This window comes from Hemitrygon akajei, chromosome 8 (assembly GCF_048418815.1).
Source record: "Hemitrygon akajei chromosome 8, sHemAka1.3, whole genome shotgun sequence".
NCBI lineage: Eukaryota > Metazoa > Chordata > Chondrichthyes > Myliobatiformes > Dasyatidae > Hemitrygon > Hemitrygon akajei.
In genome coordinates, this window is record NC_133131.1 from 110,477,556 (window position 1) to 110,490,123 (window position 12,568).

At 38.2% G+C, this 12,568-nt stretch overlaps 1 protein-coding gene across 2 annotated transcripts in view; it reads right to left on the minus strand.

Moving 5' to 3' along the window:
* LOC140732153 (contactin-associated protein-like 2) overlaps positions 1 to 12,568 on the minus strand; it is a 1,811,541-nt gene that overhangs the window by 949,022 nt on the left and 849,951 nt on the right. For both annotated transcript variants that reach the window (XM_073054373.1, XM_073054374.1), the window contains exon 8: positions 6,791 to 7,055. In XM_073054373.1, the coding sequence (XP_072910474.1) occupies positions 6,791 to 7,055 (265 nt within the window). The remainder of the gene's footprint in view (positions 1 to 6,790; positions 7,056 to 12,568) is intronic.

The window sequence follows — 12,568 nt, forward strand, 5'->3', positions numbered from 1 at the left end:
GTGACAAGACAGTGTACAGGAGTGAGATATGCCAACTAGCGGAGTGGTGCCATAGCAAAAACCTGGCACTCAACATCAGTAAGATGAAAGAGTTGACTGTTGACTTCAGGAAGAGTAAGACGAAGGAACACATACCAATCCTCATAGAGGGATCAGAAGTGAAGAGAGTGAGCAGCTTCAAGTTCCTGAGTGTCAAGATCTCTGAGGATCTAACTTGGTCCCAACATATTGATGCAGTTATAAAGAAGGCAAGACAGTAGCTATACTTTAGTAGGAATTTGAAGAGATTTGGCTTGTCAACAAATACACTCAAAAACTTCTATAGATGTACCGTGGAGATCATTCTGACAGGCTGCATCACTGTCTGGTATGGGGGGGGGGGGGGTGCTACTGCACAGGACTGAAAGAAACTGCAGAGGATTGTATATCTAGTCAGCTCCATCTTGGGTACTAGCCTACAAAGTACCCAGAACATCTTCAAGGAGTGGTGTCTCAGAAAGGCAGCATCCATTATTAAGGACCTCCAGCACCCAGGGCATGCCCTTTTCTCACTGGGTAGGAGGTACAGAAGCCTGAAGGCACACACTCAGCAATTCAGGAACAGATTCTTTCCCTCTGCTATCCAATTCCTAGATGGACATTGAACCCTTGGACACTACCTCACTTTCTTTAAAATACATAGTATTTCAGCTTTTTGCATGATTTTAATCTATTCAATATATGTATAAGGAATTGGTTGTTGACTTCAGAAGGAGTAGCGGACCACACTGCCCTATCTACATCAGTGGTGCGCAAGTGGAACAGGTCAAAAACTTTAAGTTCCTTGGGGTCAATATCACAAATGACCTGACTTGGTCTAACCAAGCAGAGTCCACTGCCAAGAAGGCCCACCAGCGCCTTTACTTCCTGAGAAAGCTGAAGAAATTTGACCTGTCCCCTAAAGCCCTCACTAATTTTTATGGATGCACCGTAGAAAGCATTCTTCTAGGGTGCATCACAACAGGTACGAAAGTTGGCCTGTCCAAGACTGGAAGAAGCTGCAGAAGATCGTGAACACAGCTCAGCACATCACATAAACTAATCTTCCGTCCTTGGACTCACTTTACACCGCACACTGTCGGAGCAGTGCTGCCAGGATAATCAAGGACACGAGCCACCCAGCCAACACACTTTTTGTCCCTCTTCCCTCCGGGAGAAGGTTCAGGAGCTTGAAGACTCGTACGGCCAGATTTGGGAACAGCTTCTTTCCAACTATGATTAGACTGCTGAATGGATCCTGACCCGGATCTGGGCTGTACCTTCCAAATATCCGGACCTGTCTCTCGGTTTTTTTTGCACTACCTTACTTTCCCTTTTCTATTTTCTAATTATGATTTATAATTTAAATTTTTATTATATTTACTATCAATTTGTACTCCAGGGAACACGAAGCGAAGAATCAAATATCGCTGTGATGATAGTACGTTCTAGTATCAATTGTTTGGCGACAATACAGTAATAATAATAATATGTATACTGAATAAGATTTACTTATTTATTTATTTTTCTTCTGGATTACGTATTGCATTGAACTGCTGCTGCTAAGTTAACAAATTTCACGTCACATGCTGGTGATAATAAAACTGAATCTGATTCTGATATATAATCGATAAGTCATGCGTTGATGTAGTTCTCCTTTGTTACAATAAATGAAATAATGGATAACCACTCATGATTCTATATAACCAGAAAGAAAAAGGTCTGTAACTCTCTCCAGGGGATCACAGTCCAACAACATTCTTGAAGATGAGATTGACTTTGCTCCTGTGGATAACAGGAATATTCTCTGTTCAAGTAATGGCCTCTTTCTCCCCAGGATATCCAGGTAGATTGAGATTCCTGAATTATAAAGTGCTAATGCACAGAAGAAATGTCTCGCATGGTTAACAATTCCTTTCATGTAATCTGGTGAAATTTCTTTCACAAAACCTGTATCATTCCTCTCAGCCTCTGATAGAAAGTAATTGAGTAAGTTTACTGAGTTCCACTTGACTTAGTCCCTGGGACAAGCTAGCATTAGTCACACGCTTGAGAGCGCACTTTCCAACCTTTGTTCACTTTATCTAGATTTCTTTCATGAAATATTTACATTAGACTAAAAACTCTCAAAAATGGTGGTAGTAATATCAGTTACAGTCGTTTTTGCAGTTGATGTATGATTGCATTATAACTTTAAAAATAATACATTTATAAAATAATTGCTTTTAACATTAAACTGCCTGGGAATTCATCACCAGTTGCATTCAATTCTGCTTCCAAATTGAGTTCTAATTCAGAAAGAAGGCATAAACCACCTTTGCTACTATATAGTACATTTACCATGACCAACCAAATTTATCTTCTAGGTCTAATGACTGCAAACAACTCTCATAAACATGAATGATGGTGCAGGTCGAAGTACGTTTCTCTGCAAATATCTGTCAGCTATTCTATATTCTATATTTTGCCGCAGCTCACACATTGGAATCAATCCAGTTATCCCCCCCATTATTAAAATGATCCTCAGTTTTCTAGAATAGCATTAAGATGAGCTATCAAAATCAGGTTTATTATCACTTACATATGTTGTGAAATAGTTTTTTTGTGTGGCAGCAGTACAGTGCAATACATTCTAAGTTACTATAAGAAATATAATATATAAATAGTGCACTAAGAGTGCAAAATAGTGAATTAGCGTTTAAGCTAATTGTACAGATTGTACAGATCTGATGGCAGAAGGGAAGAAGTGGTTCCTAAAGTGTTATTCATCTTATGGCTCCCCCTGTAGTTCCTTCCCGATGGTATTAATCAAAAGAGAATATGTCCTGGATTGGAAGGGTCCTCAATGACAGATGCTGCTTTCTTGAGACACAAACTTTTAAAGATGTCCTTAATGGTGAGAAGGTTTTTACCTGTGATGGAGCTGGCTAAGTCTACAATCCCCTGCAGCTGTTTTCAATCCTGTGCATTGGAGCATCCCGACCAGGTGGTGATGCAATCAGTCAGAATATTCATCCATCCAATCCATCTGTAGGAAGTTGCTAGAGGCTTTGATGTCACGTCAAATCCCCTCAAACTCTTAATAAAGTATTACCACTTACATGTCTTCTTCATGATTGCATCCACATTTCAAACTGCAGAAAAGAATTGTTCCCTTTTCCAGTTTATCTTGTACTGTTTGGCCACATAGATCAATATCCCATTGGCTTTGTTAACAATACATTGTGTAAGAACCATACAGCCTGTGTAAACTCTTTATTTTTTATTTTTTTTCTTTATTTTTAGTCATCTGAATAATATTCATGTGATGTCATTATTATGTATTTCAATCTTACATGTATTACATAACACTTGTTTTCAATAATTCATTGTTGTTCCAATCAAACATTGTAAGCTCCATGCCAAACCATTTAATGCATAATCAATGCTGACTGTACCATTCAGGGGGTGTTGCATTGTGGGACATGTCATTAATTTTGGATGAGACGTTGAATTACAGTCCCATTTGTGCTTTTGGATACAAAAGATCATATTGAGAGATTGAGAGACTTTTGAGTATAAACTTTTGAGTTCTGCCACATTTTAAATAAATCAGTAGAACAACACAAAGGCAATAATTTTATCTCCATCTGGAAACATATTACTTAAAAACAACAATTGATTGCAATAATTTTCAGATTCGCCCGACCTCTTTCTTTTGAGGACATTAATATTTAAATAGACTATAAATTACATCAACTGGGAAGAAATTTCAAAGAGTCTCAGAGCCCAACAGTAAATGCTGGATTGAAATACATGGTTGATCCCTGAAGCTCCCTCTGTTAATAACTATATTTCTGTCAGTGTTAATTTACCTCTTCACTACATTTGGTTCCCTGGCAGCTCCTCGATGAAGATTCACAATTAAAAAGCATAATTTTCAAATTGTCTTCTAGCTAAAGTATTTCACTGCAGCTCAAATAAATGGTGAGTATAGTCTTCACTTTATTTTTGAAATCCATTTTCATATAATGTTTGGGAGAATTTTTTCCATTAACTAGGTGTCAGACAGAAAAATGTCAAGTTTAAGAGCATCCAAAATAAGCCACTGAGAAAACACTAAGTGAGCAATTTTTGTTTAATGTTAATGCTCACAGTTTCAAATTGTGAGAAGACCTGCTGTTCTTCATTAACCATCTAAACCTGCATAAAACAGCAAGCTTCCTGACCCTTGGGCAAAGCATCCATGCATAACTCCACAGGAACCATCCGGCCTTGAAGGGTAATTGCTGCTTGGGAACAAAAATGTCATATCAATAAATATTACTGAGCCTCTAGGACAAACCTTTTTTTACCCCAAAATGTTAGCTGCTTACCAGAGTCAGGCTGTTTTGTTCTAGAATGACATGGTACAGATTTCCATGTAGTACCTCTTCCCCCTTTCCCACCCTGCTCTGCCAGCTAACAAAGTTATCAGTGTACTGAACTTCTATTACTGTCTTTGACATCCCCGGCACTTAGTAGCACTAGGAACATGAAAATACAGTCGATTGGGGTAAATTGGTTCAAATCAGGACCAGTATGTTTTGGACCAATTAAGCAGCTGCCCCAATCAGCAGAATTTAATGGAGATAGTTCAAAGGTATAAAAAGACTAACTACTATTTATCTGAGTAACAATTTATGTATTTAAACGAAACACGGAGCAAATTAGAACACTACCAATACATTGCAATATTTTGGAGGAGCTCGGCAGTTCAGGCAACATCGATGGATGGGAATAAACAGTCAATGTTTTAGACTGAGATCCTTCAACAGAACTCTTCATCAGTCCTGACAAAGAGTCTCAGTTCAATACGTCAACTGTTTATACCCTCCGTGGATGCTGCCTGACCTGCTGACCTCCTTTAGCACATTGTGTGTGTTGCTCTAGATTTCCAGCATCTGCAGTACCACGTGACTACCAATATGTCGAAAATACTATCAGATTGTGTATTTATTCCTAATAGTTATCAAAGGAGAATTCACCTTATGTATACTGCTGAGTTCTTTTGCTTGCCTGTAAATGAACAAAATCAGTGCAAACACCAAGTACAGATAATGGATGGCTTTCATACAATACTTTCAACAATTAAATCCTCCAAATCTTCCTTTTCATTGTAACATTCAAGTTGATTCTCAATATCTTCAAATTCTTTCCAGTTCCTAGCTTGTTGAAGTAATGAAATAATTTCATTTTCACTCCCAGCCGTTTCTGGCATCCCCAAGCCAGAATGCATGAAACTGCAGACAGCAAAACAGTTCTGATTTGTCTTACTGCTTATTTCTCGCCAACTATCAGTGACAAAAATCACTGCTTTATGAACACCAGCATATACAACTGATGCTATTTAATAACTATTCACTTTAAGTATGGTGTAGTGTCTAACAGTCATACAAGTGCACACAACCGACACTAGTTAGAAACTATTCAGCAATAGTCTCTTGTCCCAGTTAAGCGGCATAGTGACCCAAATAAACAAAGGGAACCCCGGCTAGTTTCTCGACTAGGTTTTGCTGCTTATCCCAAATAAGCAGCTGCCCTGATTAAACAATGGCCAATTAACCGAAATCCACTATTAAGAACGGAATAAAAACAATTTTAAAAAAACGACATAATTTACACTACAATATCCAAACCTGTGTGTCTTCCATGTGAATAGAGGCTGCATTTGCACTAACTTTAAAATGACTACTCACTCAAGGGTAAATTAAAGCAACTAATTAAACTAGCAATCCACACATCTTTGTGATTTTGGAGGAAATCCTTGCAGTTACCTTAAACATAGTTTGAACTGCTTCCAATGCAAATATATTCATCCATAGATAAGGAGATTAAAACTATACCTGGTACTTCAGGTGTGACTTCCCATCCCTCTGAGTCAGGGATGATATAATTCTGACCTTGGCTAAGTGTTGTAGGGCACTTGACTGGATACATTTAACATATGGCCACCTCACTTTACATTAGCTATATCTTCAAACCTCATATGGCCCTTTCATTTGAACAGGGTTGTCTATCATTCTGGAAAATATTTTGTAAAATAAACAAAAAGCAAAACTATTTACCCTTTTGTTTAATAAATTATTTTGTCAGTAATTGTTTTAAAAGAAATGTAGTGTTGTTTATCATTTAAATAAGTTTTAACTGGTATTAAATGATCTTCATCACCAGAAATAATAAAGGCCTTTGGCAACCATGGTTAGGGCTTCGTTCTGGTACTGGAGACCTACTTATAGTCCATTCTGATTCACAGGTTCCCCATGGCAGTGAGGCCACCAGTTCAACTGGATACTCAGGGCAATTGGAAGATCACGCAGCTGTGTGAACCAAATCACTGAAAAAGAGGAGGACCAGGCCCAGATCCAGGCCAATATTCAGATCCTTATACTTTGAAGTATTATTGAGTTGCAGGATACAAATGAAGGGGTCCAAGAAGGAGATGCTGAAGCAACAATACTAAATACAACTGTTCATCCTGTAAAATTCAGGAATCTTAAAACATCAGTTGTGTACTGTAAACTATGTTGCTTCACAATGCAGCATCAGTTATTCACCTAAAATACTTGAATATTTTTTCACATAACATATATTAAAACATCAACAATGCATAATACAATGAGATCTTAAAGTTAATGATAATTGGTGGATTTTTAAAATGGTTTCCTTGATATGTTTCATATTTCATCTTTTGCATTTTCCCCCAAAACTCATTTAAGATTTTCATTTATCCTTGCTTTTCCCCATCACATACCTGCTGAGATCTCAATGCTGTTCATCTTTGTCTGATTGATGCTGATGTTGATGCTGACTTTTCCTTCACTGAGGTTGATTTCCACTGTTCCATAACCTGCAGCAAGTTTACTGAATAAGAGCAAACTGTTGGGGTTCCATGTCCGAAACACAAAGCTGACAGAAAACAAATCCTGGTTCATGCGTCCAGGCAGCTGCAAGTAGCTGCTGCTATTGAAAAAGACAGGGATGGCATGAGATTCTACACAAGAGAAACTCAAATTACCCTGAAAGGGAAAAAAATGGAGAGAAAACATTACTATCAAATGTAGACGCTAGTTCTCCTCAGACAATCTTGCAGAAATATGTTGCAAATCCCACCCACCCCTCCATCCCTTCAATTTATATCTACTGTTCATATTGTCCATCGATGCAGAACAAGGTAAAACAATAATAATAAAGAAAGCAGGAGAATGGAGTTGAGAGGGATAATAAATCAGCCATGATGGAATGACAGAGCAGACTTGAAGTGCCAATTGGCCTAATTCGGCTCCTATATCTTATGGTCTTATGATACAACTCTCTTCAGAAATCTGCAAACTTCTACCATATCATTCTGCTAAAATATCAAGATAGAGCTGCACTGTCAGAGGGAACATCAGTCAGGTGAGGCTTATGTCAAATCTCCCACAGAGATATTTTAAAGATACCTCTGTGTGCCCTGATGAACACAGGTCAGACTTTGCTTTATGGATATTGGCTACCATGTTTCTTATATTAGTGGCTACATTTCAAAATGGGAAGTAAAAAAACTGCAGATGCATGAAACCTGAAATCAAAACAGAAAATGCTCTATGAACTAAGCAACAAGTGAGGGAGAAATAGCATTAAAACTGAAATCAATGGTTTTTCAATTGAATTTCTGAATGGTCTTGATGGAAGATGTTAATTCCATTCATCTCTTCACAGATAATGCCAGATCTGCAATATTTCCAGCAATATTTTTTTACTTTAAATACTCTTTATTAATTGTCAAGTTCTTTGGGGGACATGAAATTATGCCAGGGGCTGTAGAACTTCTCTTTGCTTGGATAGTTTCATTAATCAAAGGAACTAGTTACGTCCTCAAGATACCTAGTTTAATAATACTGACCCAAACTATAAGAATCAAATTGTTGCCGATTCTGATCAGCTAGCTCAACACAAAATTGGATCTGAAGTTTACCTAATGTTTAACAAAGAGCTGAGTGAAATAGTTGTAGAAAAGTGCTGACTGTTATATTCAAGAGGGTGAATGTAATCAATGTCAATTATTATAATGGTGGGATAGTGGCTACAGGAACCAGTGGTACTGCAGGTGGGAAGGTGCAGCCATCTTGTCTTTTCTCTGGATCAGCGGTTCCCAAACTTTGTTCGGGCATGGACAAATACCATTAAGCAAGCGACCCCAGGGTCCATGGACCCCAGGCTGGGAACCTATGCTCTAGATAGACACACTGGATTATTTTGATTTTCTGTGTTAATTCCCATTAAGTTAAGACTTCATTTTATTGGAGTACAAGATCTTTTTGTTTGCTTTACAGAGGAGGAATAGCACTCTCACTATGGATTAATGATTTTCCATTTTGTTTTCCTTAAACAAAGATCGGCTGACTTCCTCAGTGATGTATGCAGTTACCTCTGGTACCATCACCACTTGAACATCACCTTGCAATTAACTTGGTAGATACGTTGATAGCATTCAACTTGCCGGGCAGAAACAAGCCAATCAGAAGACACATGCCTTGTTTATGCCCCATATTTGTACTCTGTTTCTGTCATCACAACAAACTAAATTGTTCTATTCCTTTCTGCCATGTATTTATATATTTCTGCCATGTGGTAGCAAGACCCAGTGTTTAGAAGTTAATCCTCTACCTTTAAACATGCTCTGTTGTGATGACGGTATTTTCTATCGTACTCAAACACTAGCCCCATTGATTTCAAAGGAGATAAATGTTATAAGTGCATTCAGCCAATAATATGCATCATTTTTACTGCCACAAGGTGAGATGGATTACTAGTCTCAGATTTTTTTTTTTACCATTCTCTATGTAAAGAACTCCTTTCCTCCTGATTTATAATTGGATACAGTATATTGGTGACTACTTTATAGTTATAAATCCTTTTTTGAACATCCATGTAATTGGGAATAACGTTTCCACATCTACAAAATTAAAGCCCTTCAGAAATGTATGCTATAAATTCATCTCTGTGCCCTGTGGGCATCTTGAGGGCTTATTAGCTTAAATTGTTACTTGCCATTATTTTCAGAGGTTCTTTTCCCAGTAATATCTGGCACCTCAGACTTAGAGACACTGAAATCCACTTAGCATTTAATTTGTTACAGTTTTCTGTAGCCTCAAATGTGTTGTTAATATCAATCTTGCGATCCTGAGTTTGAAGCATTTATGTATATGGTAAAAAGCATTAGTTCCAGAACATGTCTTCTGCCAGTCCAATTAATTACCTTTAATCCCTACTTGGATTTCTGCTTTGTAGTTGGTTGGGTATCTATTTTGTCCCTTGTTCCCTGGCTCCAGATATTTTGACTGAAAATTATGGGGTCTTAGATCTTAAGTTATGAATCAAAGACAATTTTAAAAGTCAAAAATTTCAGATCCATTCTATTACTCCAGTTGAAGGGTCTCAGCCAAAACATTGGATGTTTATTCCTCTTCATAGATTTTACATGAGCCGCTGAATTCCTCCGGTATTCTGTGTGTATTACTTCAGTTTGTTCAATAATATTGTTGAGCAGATCATACACTTTAGAATTCTCTGTTGATTATCCTTCATTATATCTTTGTATTTTAGACATTTTTCATTTTATCTTTAAGTAATGCTTCCAATATTTTGCTCTCACTGATGTTGACCTAACACTAGTTCACTATATTTATATTCTTTCTTGAATAGTTAAATAACATAAACTCTGAATCATTGCATTCCATCTTACTTGATGACTTATCCTTTATATGGTTCCACAGTTTATCAGATATCACTGTTGTTTCTATTGTAACTGAAGGGAAAGAGGGAGAAGAGGGGAACGGTCATGATAGGGGACTCAATAGTCAGATAAACAGACAGAAGATTCTGTGGATGTCAAAGGGACAGCTAAATGGTATGTTGCCTCCTTGGTGCCAGGGTCAGGGACATCTTGTATCATGTCCACGGCATTTTAGAGAGGGAGGGAGAGCAGCCAGATGTCTCGGTACATATTGGTACCAATTACACAGGAAGAGGTCCTGAAAAGAGAAATTAGAGAGCTAGGTAGAAAGCTGAGAAGCAGGACCTCCAGGGTAGTAATTTTTGGGTTGCTCCCTGTGCCACGTGCCAGTGAAGGTAGAAACAGGATGATTTGGCAAATTAATGTGTGGCTGAGAAGCTGGTGCAGGGGGCAGGGATTCAGGTTCTTGTATCTTTGGGATCTCTTCTCGGGGAGGTATGACCTGTTCAAAAGTGACAGGTTGCACCTGAACCCAAGGGAGATCGATATTCTCGCGAGTAGATTTGTTGGAGCTGTTGAGGAAGGTTTAAACAAAATTGCTAGAGGTGTGGGAACCAGAGTGAAGGGACTCAGGATAGGATGGATTGTAAAAAAGCAATGATGGTATGCAGTCAGACTGTCAGGAAGGACAGGCAGATGATAGGACAAAATTGCAGCCAGCAGGGTGAGTATCAGTGCATTAGGAATTCAGAGTCAAAAAGGGTAGCAAATACAGTACTTGAAGTGTTATATCTCAATGCACAAAGTATAAGAAATAAGGTGGATGATCTTGTTGCACTATTACAGATTGTCAGGAATGATGTTGAGCCCATCACTGAATCATGGTTGAAGGATGATTGTAGTTGGGAGCTGTAATTCCAAGTTACATGCTATATCAGAGGGATAGGAAGGTAGGCAGAGAGGGTGGAGTGGCTCTGCTGGTAAAGAAAAGCATCAAATCAGTATAAAGATGTGACATGATTGGAAGATGTTGAATCCTTGTGAGTTGAGTTAAGAAACTGAAAGGGTAAAAGGACCCTGATGACAGTTATATACAGGCTTCCCAACAGTGGCTGGGAGGTGGACCATAGATTACAATGGGAAACAGAAAAGGTGTATCAAAAAGGCAATGTTATGATAGTCATGGGAAATTTCAACCTGCAGGTTGATTGGGAAAATTAGGTTGGTAATGGATCCCAAGAGAGTGAGCTTGTTTAATACTTATGAGATACGTTTTTAATGTAGCTTGTCATTGAGCCTACTAGGGGATCAGCTATACTGGATTGGGTGTTATGTAACGAACTGGAGGTGATTAGGGAACCTAACATAAAAGAACCTTTAGGAGGGAGTGATCACGATATAATTGAGTTCAACTTGAAGTTAGATAGGAAGAAAGTAAAGTCTGAAAGTAACAGTATTTCAGTGGAGTAAAGGAAATGACAGTGGTATGAGAGAGGAGTTGGTCAAAGTAAATTGGAAGGAGCTGCTGGCAGGGATGACAGCAGAATAGCAATGCTGTGAGTTTCTAGGAAAAACGAGGAAGGTGCAGGATAGATGTATTCCAAAAACAAAATACTCAAATGACAAAATAGTACAACCATGGCAGACAAGGGAAGACAAAGCTAATGTAAAAGCAAAAGAGAGAGCATACAACAAATCAAAAATTAGTGGGAAGATTTTAAAAATCTACAGAGAGCAACTAAAAGAATCATGAGGAGGGAAAAGATGAAGTATAAAAGTAAGCCAGCAAATAATATCAAAGTGGATAGTAAACACTTTTTCAAGTATGTTAAAAATAGAAGAGAGATGAGAGTGGATATAGGACAGCTAGAAAATGAGGCTGGAGAAATAATATCAGGAGACAAGGAGGAGGCAAATGAACCAAATGAGTATTTTGCATCATCTGATATGCAAAGGGACTTGGAAGTCCTTGTGCAGAACACTCTAAAAATTAACTTGCAAGTTGAGTCAGTAGTGGGGAAAGCAAATGCAATGCTAGATTCCTTTCAAGGGGTCCAGAATACAAGAACAAGGATGTGATGCTGAGGCTTTATAAGGCACTGGTGAGGCCTCACCTTGAGAACTGTGAACAGTTTTGGGCTCCTCATTTAAGAAAAGATGTGCTGGCATTGGAGAAAGTTCAGAGGAGGCTTACAAGGATAAGTCCAGAAATGAAAGGGTTATCATATGAGGAACATTTGATAGCTCTGGGTCTGTACTCACTGGAATTTAGAAGGATGAAGGAGGATCTTATTAAAGCCTTTTGAATGTTGAAAGGCCTAGACAGTAGATGTGGAAAGGATATTCCCCATGGTGAGGGAGTCCAGGACAAGAGAGCACAGACACAGGATAGATGAGCATCTATTTAAGTCAGAGATGCAGAGAAAATTCTTTAGCAAAAAGGTGGTGAATTTTGTGGAATTTATTACCACAAGCAGCTGTGGAGGCCAGGTCATTTGGTGTATTTAAGGTAGAGCTTTATAGGTTTGTGATTGGACACAGCATCAAAGGTTATGGGAGAAGGCTGGGGAGTGGGGCTGAGTGGCCTAATTCAACTCCTATGTCTTATGGTCTTATAGTAATTGTCCAGAGAAACTATCTTGTTTCTTCATTCATTGCTATATCTTAGTAATGAGAGTTATTGATAAGAAGTGAGGCAAAGTATCAAAGTTTCATCTTTTTTAGTACTATTAATCCTTGAGTTTATTCTGGACATCCTTTATCTTCAGATGTTTTTAAGATTCTATATAATACTTCACCAATTTTTTCTCTATC